The sequence below is a fragment of the Anabrus simplex genome, chromosome 9, assembly GCF_040414725.1.
Source record: "Anabrus simplex isolate iqAnaSimp1 chromosome 9, ASM4041472v1, whole genome shotgun sequence".
NCBI lineage: Eukaryota > Metazoa > Arthropoda > Insecta > Orthoptera > Tettigoniidae > Anabrus > Anabrus simplex.
Genome location: NC_090273.1, coordinates 16,835,458 through 16,853,502, shown reverse-complemented (window position 1 = coordinate 16,853,502; position 18,045 = coordinate 16,835,458). Strand labels below are relative to the sequence as shown.

At 39.7% G+C, this 18,045-nt stretch overlaps 1 protein-coding gene across 1 annotated transcript in view; it reads right to left on the bottom strand.

Annotated features, from left to right (window-relative positions):
* The window catches only part of Slh (sec1 family domain containing Slh), a 77,550-nt gene that overhangs the window by 42,192 nt on the left and 17,313 nt on the right, over positions 1–18,045 (bottom strand). The window contains exons 6-9 of the mRNA XM_067154000.2: positions 14,201–14,342; positions 11,269–11,496; positions 10,605–10,695; positions 2,382–2,517 (exon numbers count right to left, since the gene is read on the bottom strand). Of these exons, the coding sequence (XP_067010101.1) occupies positions 2,382–2,517; positions 10,605–10,695; positions 11,269–11,496; positions 14,201–14,342 (597 nt within the window). The remainder of the gene's footprint in view (positions 1–2,381; positions 2,518–10,604; positions 10,696–11,268; positions 11,497–14,200; positions 14,343–18,045) is intronic.

The following is an 18,045-nucleotide window of genomic DNA, read 5'->3' as shown; positions in this document are numbered from 1 at the left end:
ATTTCTCAGTTGAGTCCACGTTAAAAAGGAAAGTTAATTGAAATGTGTATCCCTGAAAGGTATTGTGCTGCGAATGAATATATGGTTTGACAACAAAATATGATTCTCATGTGGTATTCACCGAAATAAGCCAGTATTGATGCAGACAAATGAATGCGTATGTCGGATGGGATGAAATATACAAACGATTTTTGCAAACATAGATAATTGTAATATTATTTCGTCGCAGACCTAAGTTGATGTAATTATTTTCATTCCTATCTGCGTGACGTCCTGGAAGTTTTAGGAGATGATTATATTTATTTGTCCATCCAACATATTTTATTAGATTATTAGCCGGAGCATATGAGGCAGTTAGGGAAAAGGCACAATACGAATGATGTACCCTCGTACGGTGCACTTGGTACACCAAGGCCCATCAAGGCTCTTGCACAATAGAGTTCTTTTTCCCTTCTCCCATTTGCACTCGGGCCCTAAATTACAGTGCATCTCGGAACACCTTCAACAAGGTACTATGGAAACAAGTATATTACACAGGACAATCGGAATTTCTCTACACGATCATGTCTGCAACACACTTATCGGACAGTGGATCAGGATGGCGCCAATACACGAAATGATGCACGAGTGCAGACCTCATTGGTATGGACATGTCGTAATGGCAGCACTCAACACTGTCATCAACTTAATGCTGATGGACGAAGACCACGTGCATGACCAAAGCTGTAGTGGGTGGACAGTGTCAACAGTGATACAACAATCCTAAATATATGCATAAAAGATGCAGCCAATAGAAGGAAGGAGCATTCATCGATCTATACAGCGGACCCTGTACCAATGGGATAATGCTTAGATGAAGAAGAATCTGCTGTGAAACACTGAAATCGGTATCATTTTTCGATAGTTTCAATCAATACTGAAGATCTAGATTCTAGTTTAGTTAGTATCCATGCAGCACAATATTCTAACTGGAATCATTACACAAATGAAACCTGTAACTGTACTGTAACCCTTAACCTACATTCCCCAACCTACTTATATGCCATTTCACTGTTGCGTCACGCCATGCTGAGCCTTATCACTAAGTTTACACAAGAAGTAATTTAGACAAACATTTTAATATTTCAAAGTGATTTGAGTATGTGTACATATTTTAATCAATATTTTTGCGCTGTAATTATTACGTAACCACAGTATCAATACCATTATGAGTTCATCAATACCATTTATGTAATTCAATAAGATTTGTCAGACCAATGTGTGTTTTAAGATTGAACGAGGCTGATGATGCCCAATAAAAAGTGGGCAAAACATGTACCTTTAAAATTCTGGAAATTTCTATGTGCGTTTGACCACACAATAGTGGAATTAATTGTATTGAATAGGTGGTATTTAAATTACTCCTTGTGTAAACTTAGTGATATAGCCATTATCAATACGGAATAATGACGAGAAAATGATTTGTAATGCCGAGCCTAGCCAAGCAGCTGTGGTCCTCCAATGAAATAATACTTATTTCAAGTCCTATATATCACCTAGAGTACCAAATAAACATTGTCAACACATCCCCACTGATTTGATCCATTTTCAGTATACATACAGGCTAACACCCAGCCAATAAAAATTTGACCAGAGGAGTTTAATAGACAATCATTCTATTTGAGTTTCAGAAACAGCAATCAATGTTTGACCGACGATCAATATTACATCAGATTTGACCTGCAAGTTCATGCTGATCAAGCAATGATTCTCCAATCACTGCCTGCAGTCTTTAAATTCAAGAGTGCTATTCCTTCATTAAATACATCTGATTAAATGTCTCAGTGATAATAAATTGAAGTTCATGTATAAGGAGTGATTTTAATTATGTAATATGTTGTTTTCCGTAGTCGTTGGTCTCACAAGTAACGACAATATTATACCAATTTTGAACAAAGAACAATTAATTCCTATCAACAAAATTATTCCATGTCTTGAAATAAAATATTAACATTCATGTAAAACCAAACTTTAGAATTTATAGGCCAACATGACAAAACTTCAAACTCTCTGCAACATGCATGTTTGCACGTATGTCATCTTCGTACCGTACTCTGATCATCGCATGCAGTGATCCATGGCCTGTTTGCCAGTCGGACTAATAATTACAGTTATATTGTAGTAATTTATCGATACAGGTTCTTCTAATGAAGAAATCTTCTAACAATATGAAGAAATTATATTAAGAAGAAGAATTTGCATGATAGATATGAACCAATTTTTTTATGTGTAATGAAAATGAGTTAGTCAAAATATTGAAAGAATGAATGACTTCTGTATCTAACAAAGAAATTTAAGATATTAATCACGAGATGCACGAAAGTTAAAAGGAAGTAACATACCTGTTGCAATCGTAGTATGCATGTCAATGAGTCTCTTCTTCTCAAGAAGCTGAGGCAGGGAGTTAACGGCCGAGGTCAGCTTAGCTGTGTTGTCTGAGACCATAGAGAAGGCTGCATCACTCTCGTTATCAATACCCTATGGTTTAGATTGCAAGCTTTTGTTATAAAGCACAACTTTTTAGGAAACTATTATTATGATTAGATGAAGAAAGACAGGAATAAATCATTGCAATGCTTCAAGAGTATCAGCTGTTTACATTTCATGCATATCTCACTATGTGAATACAAGAAACAAATCACTTAAGACTTGTCGTTTACTCTACAAAATTTTGCTGTGAAAATATAATGGCAGAATGCTGTTCCTATACCCACAAATGTGAAGTACTGCTAGAAACTCAACGGAGGCAAGAAAATGATAGAAGCAAGACAATATTTAAAAGCAAATAAACAATAATATCTAGTTGACTTTATGAATGGACGAGTCCTAAAGTCGATTTCTACATAGCGATTTCATGCCACACCTACTCTAGTCTCGGTGTCATATTTGTGCCGTGATCTTCTTCCACAGTTCTTACCATATACACTTCCCCCAAAAAGTAACCGAAGAAGTCTAAGGTGTCCCTAGAACTGTCCTATCAATCTCTCTCTTCTCCTGATCAAATTTTGTCAAATCATTCTTCTTTTTCCCAAGTCAATTCAAAACCTCTCCACTTGTAGCCCGATTCACCCCTCTGACAGTCAGCATTTTAAAAAGCATCTATTCTCTTTCTTCATGTGCTAGTTATTGCTCAAGTTTCAATCCAACAAGTGCCATGCTCCAGACTAAAGTGAGCAAATTTCTATATCTTTAAGAAAGGTCTTCCTTACCAATGTTGTCATCACTTCCGCTGTCATTAGTTATTCAATTAAACACTGCTTCCGACGTCACCTGACTTAACAGGACCCATTACTTCTGGACTTAGTTATTGATATCTTCTTCTCCTTTTTTCAAGTCTGTGTGCATACCATTCAGCAATTTCTTTAGATCTTCTGTACACTCAGATAAAATAATATCATTAGTAAATCTCAAGAGTTTTGATTTCATCTCTTTCGATTACTTTTCCAAATTTGTTTTCAATTTCCTTTACCGCTTGTTCTATATAAAAATTGAGAAGAAGGGATGACAAACTGCACTCCTTTTCGGATAACTGCTGTTTTTCATAGCCCTTGATTCTTATCACTGGAGACTTTTAGGGCCGATTGCAGAAACGGTGTTTAGACAATGTCCATGGTTAAACAATGCCTAAGTATGGCTGCCGCATTGCAGAGATGTTGTTTATCAGTTGGACACTGTCCAAAACCGATGTTCAACCAGTCGTGTCTAAACACTGCCGAGAACACTGTTTAACCTCAAGTGAGAGGAGTGAATCACAATCAGAGGTTATGTACCATGAAACATGTAATTTGTATTATCATGTTGAGACGTAACCACACCCGGGCGACTGGAGTGGGACATTATTGATGATGCCGAGACGTTTCCGGGAAGAAAGGTTAGTCCGACGGCCTCTCTGTGGGTCGCCCACTGCAAAATCACAGCAATTCATTTGAAATGTACAAGGAAGTAGAGCTTAAAATACGATTTTGCTTGTTTCTTGAGACTGACAAAGGGACAGTCCGGTAAATGTCAACTTTAATACAATTCTGGGCAAACGATATATTTTATTATGCAGGGGGTGATTTCCATGGAATTATAGGTCACTTTGACTACATGTCAGAATTACTTGTCCCAATCGTCAGAGGGCTGTCACATACATCAACCGGGAGGGATTCACTTATATTTACTGCCAAGTAAGCACACATAATAGTGAAAACTAAAAAGTAGGTTGTATGGTTTTTTTATTTTATTTTTTATATAATGGTCATGCTAATCCAGCCCTAGTATTTGCCTGGTGTAAAAATAGGGAAATTACGATCTCCAGAATGCAAGCCACATCTACATGGCCCATACAACACATTCGATTACACATTACTATTGTTTCATCCTCCCTTCCCTTCGACAAAGCTATTTACGAGTAGATTACACTCACCGTAACAACGCTATAATCAAAGCTACACTTCCCCGTACGGTGGCGTGACCCTTTAGTGTCGATAACATTATGAGATTTAATTTCCAACGAAAGCAATATTCTTATCTATGGGCATGTCATGCTCATGCTCAGCCATATTTGATTAATGTGTAGGAAGACAAACAGCTGACTGGCGTTCGGTGCACGCACCGACGAATTTCATTGTTTGCGACAAGCAAAGAGTTGCATGAAAGATACTTCTCTCTCCATTTTTTAACCAATATTGAAACTTTAAATGTGTGTAGTTAAACACCAGCTAAACAATGTTTACGCAATGGAAGATCGTGATCGATTTTTTTTTTTTTTTTTTTTTTTGCTAGTTGCTTTACGTCGCACCGACACAGATAGGTCTTATGGCGAAGATGGGACAGCGAAGGGCTAGGAGTGGGAAGGAAGCGGCCGTGGCCTTAATTAAGGTACAGCCCCAGCATTTGCCTGGTGTGAAAATGGGAAACCACGGAAAACCATTTTCAGGGCTGCCGACAGTGGGGTTCGAACCTACTATCTCCAGAATACTGGATACTGGCCGCAATTAAGCGACTGCAGCTATCGAGCTCGGTCGTGATCGATTTAGACATTGTTTAGGTAGATGTTGTCTAAGGCTTAAAACTAGTCATTGTTTCTGCAATAAGACCTTAGGCTATAATTAAAAACTTCAAATTCACTTTGTTTTATTTTACAAGAAAGTAGTTCTGCTGATCGATCTTGTGCGGCCTCTGGAGAGGCCTGGTGCACGTCATTCTACCTGATGCCCACTGGTGAACTGAGCATATGTATGTGTGTGTTATTTATTTACATTGTGTCAGAAGCAGAATTACATAAAGATGTACAAAGAAAGTCCACAGAAAACAAATAAAAATTAATTGCGCAACAAACGTTCATACTGTGGTGCACCAGAAATTAGCAACGACGAGTGTGTTCCTTGTCGCCTCAAGCAGCTCTTTCTCAGTACATGTGGCAGTACAAAGATGGGCCATAGTCTGCACTTAACCGCAGTCACACAAAACAGAATCCAATGAATATCCCCACTAGCGCAGATTGATCTTCCACCTAGTAACACCCAAGTGCAGCCTATTTAGAGATCTCTAAGTCGTCCAGTTGGTAATTCTTCGAGGTGTTTTCTGTCGTCCACGATGCTCAACACTAGCTCACCACAAAGTGAGTCCTGCAGGCTGTTGTGTTCCTTCATGTGTGAGTGGTGATGGTGATGTAGGGAGAGGATGAAACCCGGTGTCCACATTTAACCTACTCCTGTCAAGTAACACCAAGAGGTCTGTTCAAAGCTTATTAACATCCCCATCCCAAAGATGAATTGCTATCAACGATGTCGTATAACCTCACTCCAAATGAACATCCTCTCACGTTGTCAGTTTGTAACAGGTCAGTGTTTGAATAGGAGTGTTGGAAGGCATTTCAGGCATTTGCTCTATTAACCAGCATTTCGTCTTAGGTCCGACACTAGACTCATCAGAGTGGGATGTGTCAGACCCTACCCACTGACGCTGGGGTGTTGGTGCGAAGACTAGCTACGTTTACCTCAGTCCTACACAAGTTGCCTATACTCTGCCAACCTTACAAGAGATGTTGTTTAACTGACGGACTGACATAGCAAATGCCTCCTATCAGATGTTCAGCACCACAAGGTGCCGGAGACGTTGACTTTATACTGTAAACATGTTTGAGGCATCATGACATACACTGCCGGCCAAAACATATGAACCCACACAAATATGTTTAATAATTGTTTAATGACAGATTATATTATTGTAACCAAGTTTTAAAGATTGGGGAAAGTTTAACACATCTCCAAGTAAGTTGGCATTGGCGCTCAAAGTCACGTGTGTTTGGTTCTCGTCCCGCCACTCGAAGCTTGCTGGCTGTCGCATCAAACACATTATTGCTAAGTCGGTACACTCTGTGTGGTTTAATTAAGTGTTCTAGTGCAACAGCTTAGGGTTTTTTTTAATTGGAAGGGGAGTTGGTTCAGATCTGATCTTCCAAAAAACCATAAGTATTATGTTATATTACAATGTAGTTACTATATTACTGCAATCAGAAGTTACATTAATACTGTGACATTATTGGTATCAAATATAGCACGATTTTTATATTTTTTGGTAATACATAATAATAATAATAATAATAATAATAATAATAATAATAATAATAATAATTGTACCGGGCGGTACACCTCCATGCCGCTAATTCAAACATTGCGCCAGTTGAAACTCCTCTACTGGAGGAAGCCTGAACTTTAACCACCATGTTAATTCTAAAGTTTCTCAGAAGATGTCGCATTCTCTTCTAGATGGCACTACTGAAGAACTACAATTGTGCACCCTAGTGCGAAGTGAAGGAACTGTTTTTTGAGAAATTTTGTGTTCATAAGTTTGTTCTTTGTTAAATTTCTTTCAGTCATTTTTTGGGTTGGCAATATAATCCTTTCTTTCCGCTTGTTTTGAATGTAGCCAATCAAAAATTTCTGTAATTAATTTTCCACCAATCCTAGGTGTCTTCTTCAGTTTTGACTTGTAATCTTTAGCCGACCAATAAAATTTTGTGGGCGGGTTGTAATCATTCGTGAAACGTCTCTAATTTTCCGCGAGGGTATATAAACTGCTGATTTTCTTGTCTCCTGGCCACTTCAGTAACATCTATCCGTGTGTGATTATGTAGCAGGGGGTGGGAAGCACCTCTTTCTTCGGGCAGCAGTTCTTCCATAAGGTAATGGCTTTTTAATAACTTCATTTCTTGCTAGCTCAGCAGTTTAACCCTCGGGGCAGGTTCGAAACTTTTATCATGTAACCTTCCTTTAAAATGTAAAAGACACTTGGTATAAATTCTGTCTCTTTAACTACAAATCGGGATAGAGAGTGCCTAACCCTCTCGAGCTCCCTCTCATATTGTTTTTGAGGTGACTACGTTTTGATAACCGTTTTTCTTCACTTCATAATGTAATAAATTTTCCTATCGTGTCACCTCCGTAGTATGGGATTAGCCCTTGCATAAGCGGCCTAAGAGCCAAATAGGTTTTAAAAAAGGTGTATTAGGAGTGCAAGTTACGCCTCCACTCAAGTTGGTATTTTGAGGCCATGTTATTGTCCTGTTTCTTTAGTGAATAGGCCTCAGTAGGATGGGTATTTTTAACCCTGTTCTTGTGTGCCTGGAGGGCAGCTTGAAGGTAGAGTTTGGTGTGGCCTTTGAATAGGCTTGAACTTTGAGAGCGGGTTGCTCTTTCTTAAATTGTATTTTCTGTGTGCCTCGAGCAGGCTTAACTGGGTAATTGGGAGCTAGTGTTCCTTGGCATGGTTGGGGTTTTCTGCCCCTTTGTTGAACGTTGTTCATATGTAAAGTTGGGCTCATTGCTCAAGGATTGCGTGTCTGAGGGCTCGAAGCCCAAATCCATTAACAAATTGCTATTGTACATTCTTAATTTGTTGATATGCTACTGAGTACCTGTTATTCTTGTTATTTCTTGATCTTGAAAAGAAAATATAACCTTTGTTAAAGTTTTAAATTAACTTTAATTTCGTAAGTTGAGACCTATTCATCCCAGCACCTTCTTTCACCTCTAACTACCACGGATAACTCCGTAACAATAATAATAATAATAATAATAATAATAATAATAATAATAATAATAATAATAATCGTATGGCCTCAGCTACCATGTGCAGACATTTCAATTTGACGCCATCTGGCTGTCTGCTCGTCAATTTCGACGTTCCGTTTTACTCTAGGCTCCCACTAGGTGGCAGACCGAGTAAACCGAAACTCTCTTGGGCGTCTATGGCTGAGATTTAATGAATTTTGTCGGGTAAACACCAAATGTGTCACCACAGATCTTTTACATGCTGGCATCGTATGACATGGAGTGTCGAATGGACTTTTTTCCGCCCTTCAAAAATCCGACTACCTCTGCCGAGTTTGAACCCGCTATCTTGAGATCCGGAGGCCGACACTCTACCGCTGATCCACAGAGATGGTAGATAATGGGCCATAGAAAGACACTCAGCATAGAGTTATGCTCAGCAATTAATACTCTTTGTGGAGGAAAGTATACAACACAGGAAATTGCTAACAAGCTCAAAATCCCCCGTTAAACAGTTAGTGATACCATTTCATGTGTGGATAAAACAGGGTCTAACAAAGACAGACATTGATCTGGAAGGCCTCCAGTGACTTCAAAAGCTGATGAAAAGTACAGCAGAACCCCCATTTAAGGTTAAACGTTATACAACACAGGAAATTGCTAAAAAGCTCAAAATCCCCCGTTAAACAGTTAGGTTAAACGTTAAATAGGGGTTTACCTTAAATCGAGGTTTCAGTAGAAAGCACAACTTTTCCAAGATCTTTGCCAGTATTAACATAAATTGTACTATCATACATTATTTACATGGTGACAGAAATAAAAGAAATGAGATATCTACTCTACACACTACACTGTAGTTACAACTTCGTACGGTTTGTGCTGAAGATTACTCTTGTCTTAAACTGCCCCTGCTATCTAAGCAAGAGACCTGTATTGTATTACAACTAGCTTTGGCTTAGATTGTTCTTTGAAAATAAATTAATCAAAGGGTATGCCCTAATAAATTTGTTCCTTTGCACTGTCATCAGATAACAGACATATGCTATTTGCAGAACCCAACTGAATAATTGCTGAAGGCACATACATAAGGAAATGTGGTTGTTAGATGATGGATCATTATCTCGTACATGCTTATTCATTGTATACCGTTACGTTTTTAACATTCAGTCTGCAAGCCTCTGCGAATAAACTAAGTGCTTCCATAATCCTCTATTTGTTACCAGCTACGTAGCTTCTTTAAAAAAATAAAAGCCACAGACCACTGCAGGAGTTTGAAAAATACTCAATTATTTTGTGTACATTAAGGCCCGATTAGAGTTTTTCACGCACTGTTGTTTAAAAAATTGAATCTGAACACGATTACTCCGTCCTTCATTTCTCGGCTTCACCAATAATTACTACACACGCTCTAAAACTACTGCACACCAGCATCCATTTTACACATATGCTAAACAAATAATTGCTAGTGTATGGTATTGTGTGTTCAGCACAACTGAGCGTGCAGCTGTTTATCTATGTTTACTAGTTTTGTTGCAAACAGCAATCCATCCAATTTCAAGATTTTAAATATTACCTACCATTGTTGAAAAAGAAACGTTCCATAAAGCAATGAAAATTCTTCCAAAATTTTAAGGGAAAAACTGGGGTCCATCCATTATGTAATGGTGTCCATTATGTAAGTAAATACTGTATGTAGACCTAAATGACATGTATTCACCATACATCATTATTTAGGCCTAAGATCCATATGTTCATCATAGAAAATGGAAGGTTCTTGCATACTGGAACCCTCCTACTTTTTGCAGCTGTAAAAATGAAGCAAAAAATGGGGTTTTATATATGAGTAAATGTTATTTTCACCCAGTGTGAAACTATTTCTTTCAAAGTGATGAACTATTGTTTCATCTGGACTAATATTTTTATATTTGAAATGTTCTGGCCTGTCGTACAAGTTCTGGTTCATGCCATCTTGTCCTGCGTGTGTGTTGAGCACAACGCCATGGTCAGTCCATTACTGTATCTCACCCAAGAAACAAGCAAGTTATCATTTGGGTACTCAGAAACTCAATATATTCATTATGAAATGTATTAAGTTTGCATTTGTTTATAGTGCGCTATGCTTCCTTCATATCAACCATACAATATTCTTCTCTATAAATAATAATATAAATATTATAAACAGCATGGCATTCTAGACAACAATCATTAAACATTTCTTATTGCTAATTGTCCCATTGTAGCAATCCACTCCACTGAAACATGCATTTTACCAGAGTTCCTTTTGGTCAGTTCCCTATATCCTAAGACCCATAACCAAATATACAGAAAAGAGAGAATGACTAAGAAATAAGTTTTTTAAATGATGCAGAACTATGTAACCATTCCCTTCATTCCATCTATAAGTGACTGCAGTAATTGTGGGACAGTGCAGAGATCAATATGCACAATACTCTGTCTTTGTGTGTGGGTTTTAATGGCAATCTATCACATTAGGTGCAAAAAATAAATGACTTCAGTTTTTCTCACCATGGATTCTTTCAACTTCTTCACTTCATCTTCTGAAGATCTGTATTGTTCTAGTTCTTCCTGGATAGCTTCCGCAACAATTGGAAATGGACTGAAAATCATGAAACGAGTTATCATGAATGAAAGCAAATAAGAGTGGAATTATTCACATGAAAGACAGAAAACAGAACAAGGTTGATACACAGGATAAATATTACAAACTGTTGCTTGTGGTTGGTTAATTTTACTGGCACAGGGACTGGGTGCATGTGTCGTCTTCATCATCATCCTCATCACGACGCGTGTTTTGAGTGGCCTCGTATCAAGTAAATAAGAATGAACACACACAAAAATCGAAGAGTTTGCATGTTTTTATACACCAGCAACGCACCTCTCCATTACAAATGCTGTGCATCTGCATTATAGCGGCCTCATTCGGGACAAATATTTCAGGTTCCCTATCGGAATCAACATCTACATCATTAAAGCGGCCTTCTCAATGCTCAGCTACACAAACCGTTCTGTATAACCAACTCAACCATCCACGTTAAAGAGAATAATATAAGTGTGTTTGGGGAGGATCAGCTCCAACACTGACAGAGAAATCATAACATATCAATGATCAGACAAAAAAAAATAAAAAAAATAAAAAAAATTGAAATGTACAATGGAGGTTCTAACCTACCTGCCCTTGTGTGTGACCCAGAACTTGTCTCGGGAGTCCAGGTCGCACGCTCTAGTCTTGACTCGTGCCCCTCCTGCAGGGGAGCGTCCCATGTTTTCTTCTACTACTACTCTATTTAAACTCAGATCCAACACGTCGTGCACAAGAGCCTGGTATGTCCAAGTGTGGTGTAAGGGTGTGGCCATGTCCACGTTACGGTCCAGAACTATTAACAACGGCCTCTGAAAACTAATAACATCACACATGAGATACAGAAATCATTTGCATAGAAGCTAGGCTTGTACTGAACAACAAGGAGATAATTTGGTTGGGAAGCTCTTGTCAGAACAGCATCTTAATTCTATCTCTGTCTTACTTTTTGAGAATCAGTCTGTACATTATACAGATGATCACTTCGACTAAAAAAATGTCAAAGACAAAAGTTTAGCTCTGACTCTTCCAGAGATCTGTCAAATAAGAACATGTTTTCCTATGCAGAACTAGATAAAGCCAAGTTGGAATGGTTGCAATAGAAACAAGACGACGGCATGCAAGTATCTGGTGTAATATGCTCCCAACAGGCCCATTCTCTTTTTTAAAGCCTTAGGGGACTGGAAGTGAATTTAATGCATTGTCTGGTTGGCTAACATGATTTAAACAACCTTTAGATACTGTAGTAAAATGTTTCAGCTTCATTAACATCAATATCTATTTCACTTATTTTCAATTATCCATAGTTTTTCAACCATCAATCACTGCAGATAATCAAATGTATGTATCTATGTATGCATACTAGCATCAAAAATGTTAACTCATCTCAAGAAAAACCCAGTTCTTTTTATTGATTAGGCAACACTGATATTCCAAATGACATATACTGTATTCTAAATCAAAATACAAACATAGGCATCCATTATACACACACTGACACAATATCAAGCAATTTACGCTTCAAATAATAAAAAACAATGTCTTTTAGAGCTACACTGTTCAAACTCTATGCTCATCTGTGTGTCCCTATTTTGGTCTGATTACTGCTCGACAAATTTCTGGCATTCCTACGGTTAGTTTTCCAACATCTTGGCAGTTATAATTCCCCATGCTTGCAAAAAGCATTGCTAAAGATCCTCACAACAGTTGACAGAAGATTGCTTGTGGTTGAGTTCATCCCACAACAACTCAATGGGTGATCAATTAGGTGACTGAAGGGGTCAGGTCATTCCTGTCAAACTCCTGACGGTCCTTTGGTTCTTAAACACTTCTTGCACAGCTTTGGCATGTATTTCAGGTCATTGTCCTAATAAGTAGAGTTCCCGACAGTACTACATTGCTCGGTACAATGCTATGGTAATGCTCCTTCCTCAAGAGACTTTCCGCTCTCACAGCCTCCCACCTTACTCTTACCGCAACAAACCCAAACCATACTGCTACCACCCCCATGCTTCACAGTTGGTGTTAGGCAGTCCACTAGCATTCTTTCTACCGGGCGAGTTGGCCATGCGGTTAGGGGCGCGCGGCTGTGAGCTTGCATCCGGGAGATAGTGGGTTCGAATCCCACTGTTGGCAGCCCTGAATATGGTTTTCCGTGGTTTCCCATTTTCACACCAGGCAAATGCTGGGGCTGTACCTTAATTAAGGCCACGGCTGCTTCCTTCCAAATCCTAGGCCTTTCCTCACTCATTGTCGCCATAAGACCTATCTGTGTCAGTATGACGTAAAACCAATTGAGAAAAGGCATTCTTTTCCCTGGACAACAGCGAAAACTGGGCCCAAACTTCTCAAATATTGACTCATCGGTCCACAGCATACAATTCCGCTGGTCAATGATCCAATCCTTGTATTACCTGGCTCACTCACTGAAATCTCTGTGTTAAAAGGGGCTTTTTGACAGGCACACAGCCACACATTTCATACTCTACACTGACGCTGGTTGTTTGCTAGTTCTGTTGATTTCAGTCACATGTCCACAGCTGTAAATCTTCTGTTATGCTTGCCTGAGATCACAATGTGTATCTTCAGCAGATGCTCTTCTAGGGCGTCCACTATCTACTCAATATGTGCGAGTGCCTGTTTCTTGTCTTTGCTTCAAAGCAGAGAAAGCACCAGTTACACATATCCATAATTATGCAGCAATCTGCTGGAATTACCAACCATCCTGTAGGCTATCTTACCCCCACCATTTCGGCATTAGTTTCTATCCTGCAAAAATTGGAGCAATACTGAATAAAAGTCAGTGTTTAAAAACAGTCTATATCAACAGGCACATTCAAAATAGAGGGAAAGTAGTTTGTATTATAGTTCACCACAGATGATTTTAACAACAAAGATAACAGAGCCTTTCAAGGTTCATATATGCTTTGGTATGGCAATCAATACAAATCAAGCACACAGGAAAAACATTACAAGTAACACTATGGAACTTCATCCCTGTTGCTTGTATTCAGCTGTTGTCCCCTCTAGTCAGGGTAGCAGCTTCTAGTGTACAGGTTAGGATCGGAAGCACGAAGGGTTTATACAAGGAAACACAAGCTTCCTGAGGGTAGCTTTTGTCCCATAGAAGCTGTGATACAGAACGTAGCAGTTTGCAGATGCCTGAATCCTGTTGTTAATTTCTTGGGTTAATCTGCTTTTGCTGACAAACTGGTGCCAAGAAATTTAAAATGCTGGACTGTTTTAAAGTCAAGCTGTCCTTGTTTCAGCTCTCTCTCTCTGCTCGTCATTAAGCAGACAGTTTTCGTTTGGTTGATTTTAAAACCAAATTTGTCGAATCAGTATCTAATTATAAACAAAGAAAGAATACAGGGACTACTTGAAAAATCAGCAAAATTAAATAAAGTAAATCAAGGAATGAAGATGCAGCAAATACTGGCTTTAATACTAGTCACGACTGTCTAGCAGCACATTTTCAAAAACAAAAACAAGGCCCTCTGATAGTTTTCTGAGAGATAATTACCTTATATATCCTGCTTGTGAGGCGTCCATTAGAAACAAACTGTTTCTAGTGTCCCTCAAGTTCTCCCTCAATTTCTTGTCAAGTTTCTCGGCAACCATTTCAGCTGCATTACCTCGCGGGCTGCGAATAATGGGAACAGTACCTGAGCACACAGAGCAAGATATTAGACTAGCCTCTTGCTCACTGTCAAATAATTCTGCAAAACCTTATATAGAGAGACAGAAAGGAACACATAACAGGATAAAAACTATGGCAGAATGTCAACAGAGTTAAAAGTACAAGTATATACAACTACAGGGAGACCAATTCATGGTTCAGAAACATAGGCCCAACTTAAAAATGAAAAGAATCTCCAGATAGGATGAAGGTGAGAGGTGGTGGTGATGATTACTGTTTTAAGAGGAGGTACAACTAGGCAACCATCCTCTATTAACACTATTCAGAGAGAAGTCCGGCCCCGCAGTGTAGGGGGCAACGCGTCCGCCTGTCACCCAGCGGCCCCAGGTTTGATTCCCGGCCAGGTCATGGGTTTTTTATTGTAATTATTAATATTCCTGGTCAGGGGACTGGGTGTTTGTGATGTCCTTAATCTTCCTTTCCTCACACATGGCATTCCACACTACCGCCATTCCAATTACACACAGGTTCATACAATATGGTGCTAGTAGGGGCAAAAGATCCACATGGGTCAACGCCCCAAACAAATGGCATAAAAAAAGAAAAAATCAAAGAGAAAAACTGAAGGAGTCCAACACTTCGAAAAATGAAGGTATCACCCAAAGAAAGACAAAAGGCCACGAAGGCTGTGAAAATGAAAGGCTCCCTAGGCCTCGACACCTAATGCCATGTGTTGGAAAACAACAAGAGTTGACCCAGGGAGGTTGGATAGGATATATGAAAGTTGGGAGTCTGGCACAAGTAAGTGCAAGAAATGCCCAGACTTACCAATCACACTCCCAAGTTAAGACCCCCTGGGGTCCCTTTTATTTGCCTCTTAAGACAGCCAGGGGATACTGCAGATGCTATGCAGATGCTATTCTACTGCTCACACCCACAGGGGGAGATGAAGATGAGAATGTAGGCAGTGGTGGTGGTGGTGATAAATATTTTACAACGAGACACCACTGGGCAACTATCCTCTGCTAACACCAATCAGAGGAAACAACTGAAGAGGTTCTACAATTCAAAGAATGAACAAATTGGGAAAACACTAGGAAGGACCATAAAGGGCATGCAGGGCAGAGTAGCTCAAGATGTTGAGGCGCTGGCCTTCTGACCCCAACTTGGCAGGTTCGAACGTGGCTCAGTCCGGTGGTATTTGAAGGTGCTCAAATACAACAGCTTTGTGTTCGTAGATTCGCTGGCACGTAAAAGAACTCCTGTAGGAATAAATTCCGGCACCTCGACACCTCCAAAAACCATAAAAGAAGTCAGTGGCTCGTAAATCCAATAACATTATTATTAATAATTAAAGAGCATGAAAATGAATGTCTCCCTACGCTTAGCAAACATAATACAGTCATCAGAAGAGAACAAAAATTGACCAAGGAAGTTCAGATAGGAACGATAAAATGAGGAGACCAGAACAAGTGGAAGGCCTGTGTTCAACCCAAGCTCTCAAGGTGAGAGCACCTGGGATCCCCTTTTAGTCGACACAACCAGCAGTGGATACCATGGGATGTATTGCACCGTCCAACCCACACGGCGTAGAACGCAAGGATAGCTTTTGGGTATTTCTTTGAGACACCATGGAATCAAGAGTTAGTGCCAATAATACGAGATGTCATAAGAGAATGTGCTGTCGATGTTGATTAATAAAACCGTTAGACTAAAAACTTTGGTTGGTGAGAAGAAACTGATCAACTTGTTTTGAAAGGGCATCAGTCACTATTTTGGCCACTTTCAGTTTTCTTTTAATTGTTTTGATATCTCCATAAATAGATGCACCTGATAGACATTTTTTTTTGCTATTTGCTTCACGTCGCGCCGACACAGATTGGTCTTATGGCGACGATGGGATAGGAAAGGCCTAGGAATTGGAAGGAAGCGGCCGTGGCCTTAATTAAGGTACAGCCCCGGCATTTACCTGGTGTGAAAATGGGAAACCACGGAAAACCATCTTCAGGGCTGCCGACAGTGGGGCTCGAACCCACTATCTCCCGATTACTGGATACTGGTCGCACTTAAGCAATTGCAGCTATCGAGCTCGGTCTGATAAACATTAAAAGGGCTTCAGTCATCTTCATGAAAACGGGTATCCACGGGTACAGTGAAAACTATATCTACCATTTCTAAAGATGAGAGGAGAGTACTAAAAGGTGTGAAGAACACAAGAGACTAAATATGAAAACCTTTTCTGCTGGGGCTTATAAAATAACAGTGCATTGAAAGGTGTGGAAAACACCAGACAACAAATATGAAAACATGCATGGGGCCCCATAAAAATATCACCGTATTATTGCAGATTACACTCTTTCTAAAACAAATATTAGTAGAAGCCTTTTATTTCGGAACAGTGGTTATTAAACATTCATTTAATACACAATGAATTGGAAGTTGCACTCAACCAAGAGACTGTGAGAGAATGACTTTGGCCACCGTTTTCAATCCGACAAAACTTTGACCAACTCGAGTGATCGAAGATAACAAGACAAATATGCACCACTCTAGTCAACTTCACACGATTATGTTCCTAATCCAGGTATAGGCTATCACGCGACAATTATTCGCTACCCTTCACTGTACTACTCAACACAAAATAAATTTTGAAAGTGTGAATGGAATGTGAAATACAAGCATAAAGAGGCTCACTGTGTTGTTCAGCAATCTTGCTGCTAATAAGTAAGCAAAACTGAACATTCACGAGGCTAACGGCTTGCTCCTACAAGGTCCAACTTATCCTGTAAAGTTCAGTAATTCAAAGCCTTTTCCCATTATCACGGAACTGTGGCGACGGCTCTTCCGCAAGTTGGAGATCATGTTCTTTCACAAGGCATGACAAATGACATCTTCAGGGCTAGAATAATTGTGATTGTACTAAGCGGTAATAGTGAAAATTCATGACAAGTTAAAAACGTATTTTTATAATATAGATTTAATATGATGAGAATCAGGACCACGAATTTACGATGTGCTAAGCAGAAAAACGTGTTAATGAGGAACGCACTAACGAGATTTCATTTTCCCTCTTCTTCCTCCACTTTTCCCACATCTGTGGGGTTGCGGGTGCGAACTGTTTTGCACAGGTGGATTTGGCCTGTTTTATGGTCGGATGCCCTACCCGACGCCAACCCTGTATGGAGGGACGTAATTACTACTGCGTGTTTTTGTGGTGTTGGTAGTGTAGTGTGTTGTCTGGATATGAAGAGGAAAGTGTTGGGACAAACGCAAACATCCAGTCCAGAAGAATTAATCAGACATGATTAAAATCCCCGAACTGGCTGGGAATCGAACCCAGGACCCTCTAAACCGAAGGCCTCAATGCTGACCATTCAGCCAATGAGTTGGACGGTAACGAGATTTCATTGTATGTATTGTAATGGTTATGGCGTCCGCCATGCCAATTCGCTACACGCCGTGGGTGTCATCGTATCGGCCTCACCCCCCTTACGCTCGAGCGCGCCAATCACGAGCAACACTTGGTGCTAGGCCGGCCCTCTCGCCTCCGTCCGCGGTCCCACAGCAGAGGACGACGGAAATTACTCTACTATTAATCTGGAGTCTTCTATCTCGCAAGGTTCCTGGATACATCTAGCATCCGGACTGTTCTGAAAGCAGGTATATAAGGAGAAGAGTAACTTAGAGTGAGAGTCAGTTAGTGAGAGTTAGTTAGTGAGCAAGTGTGT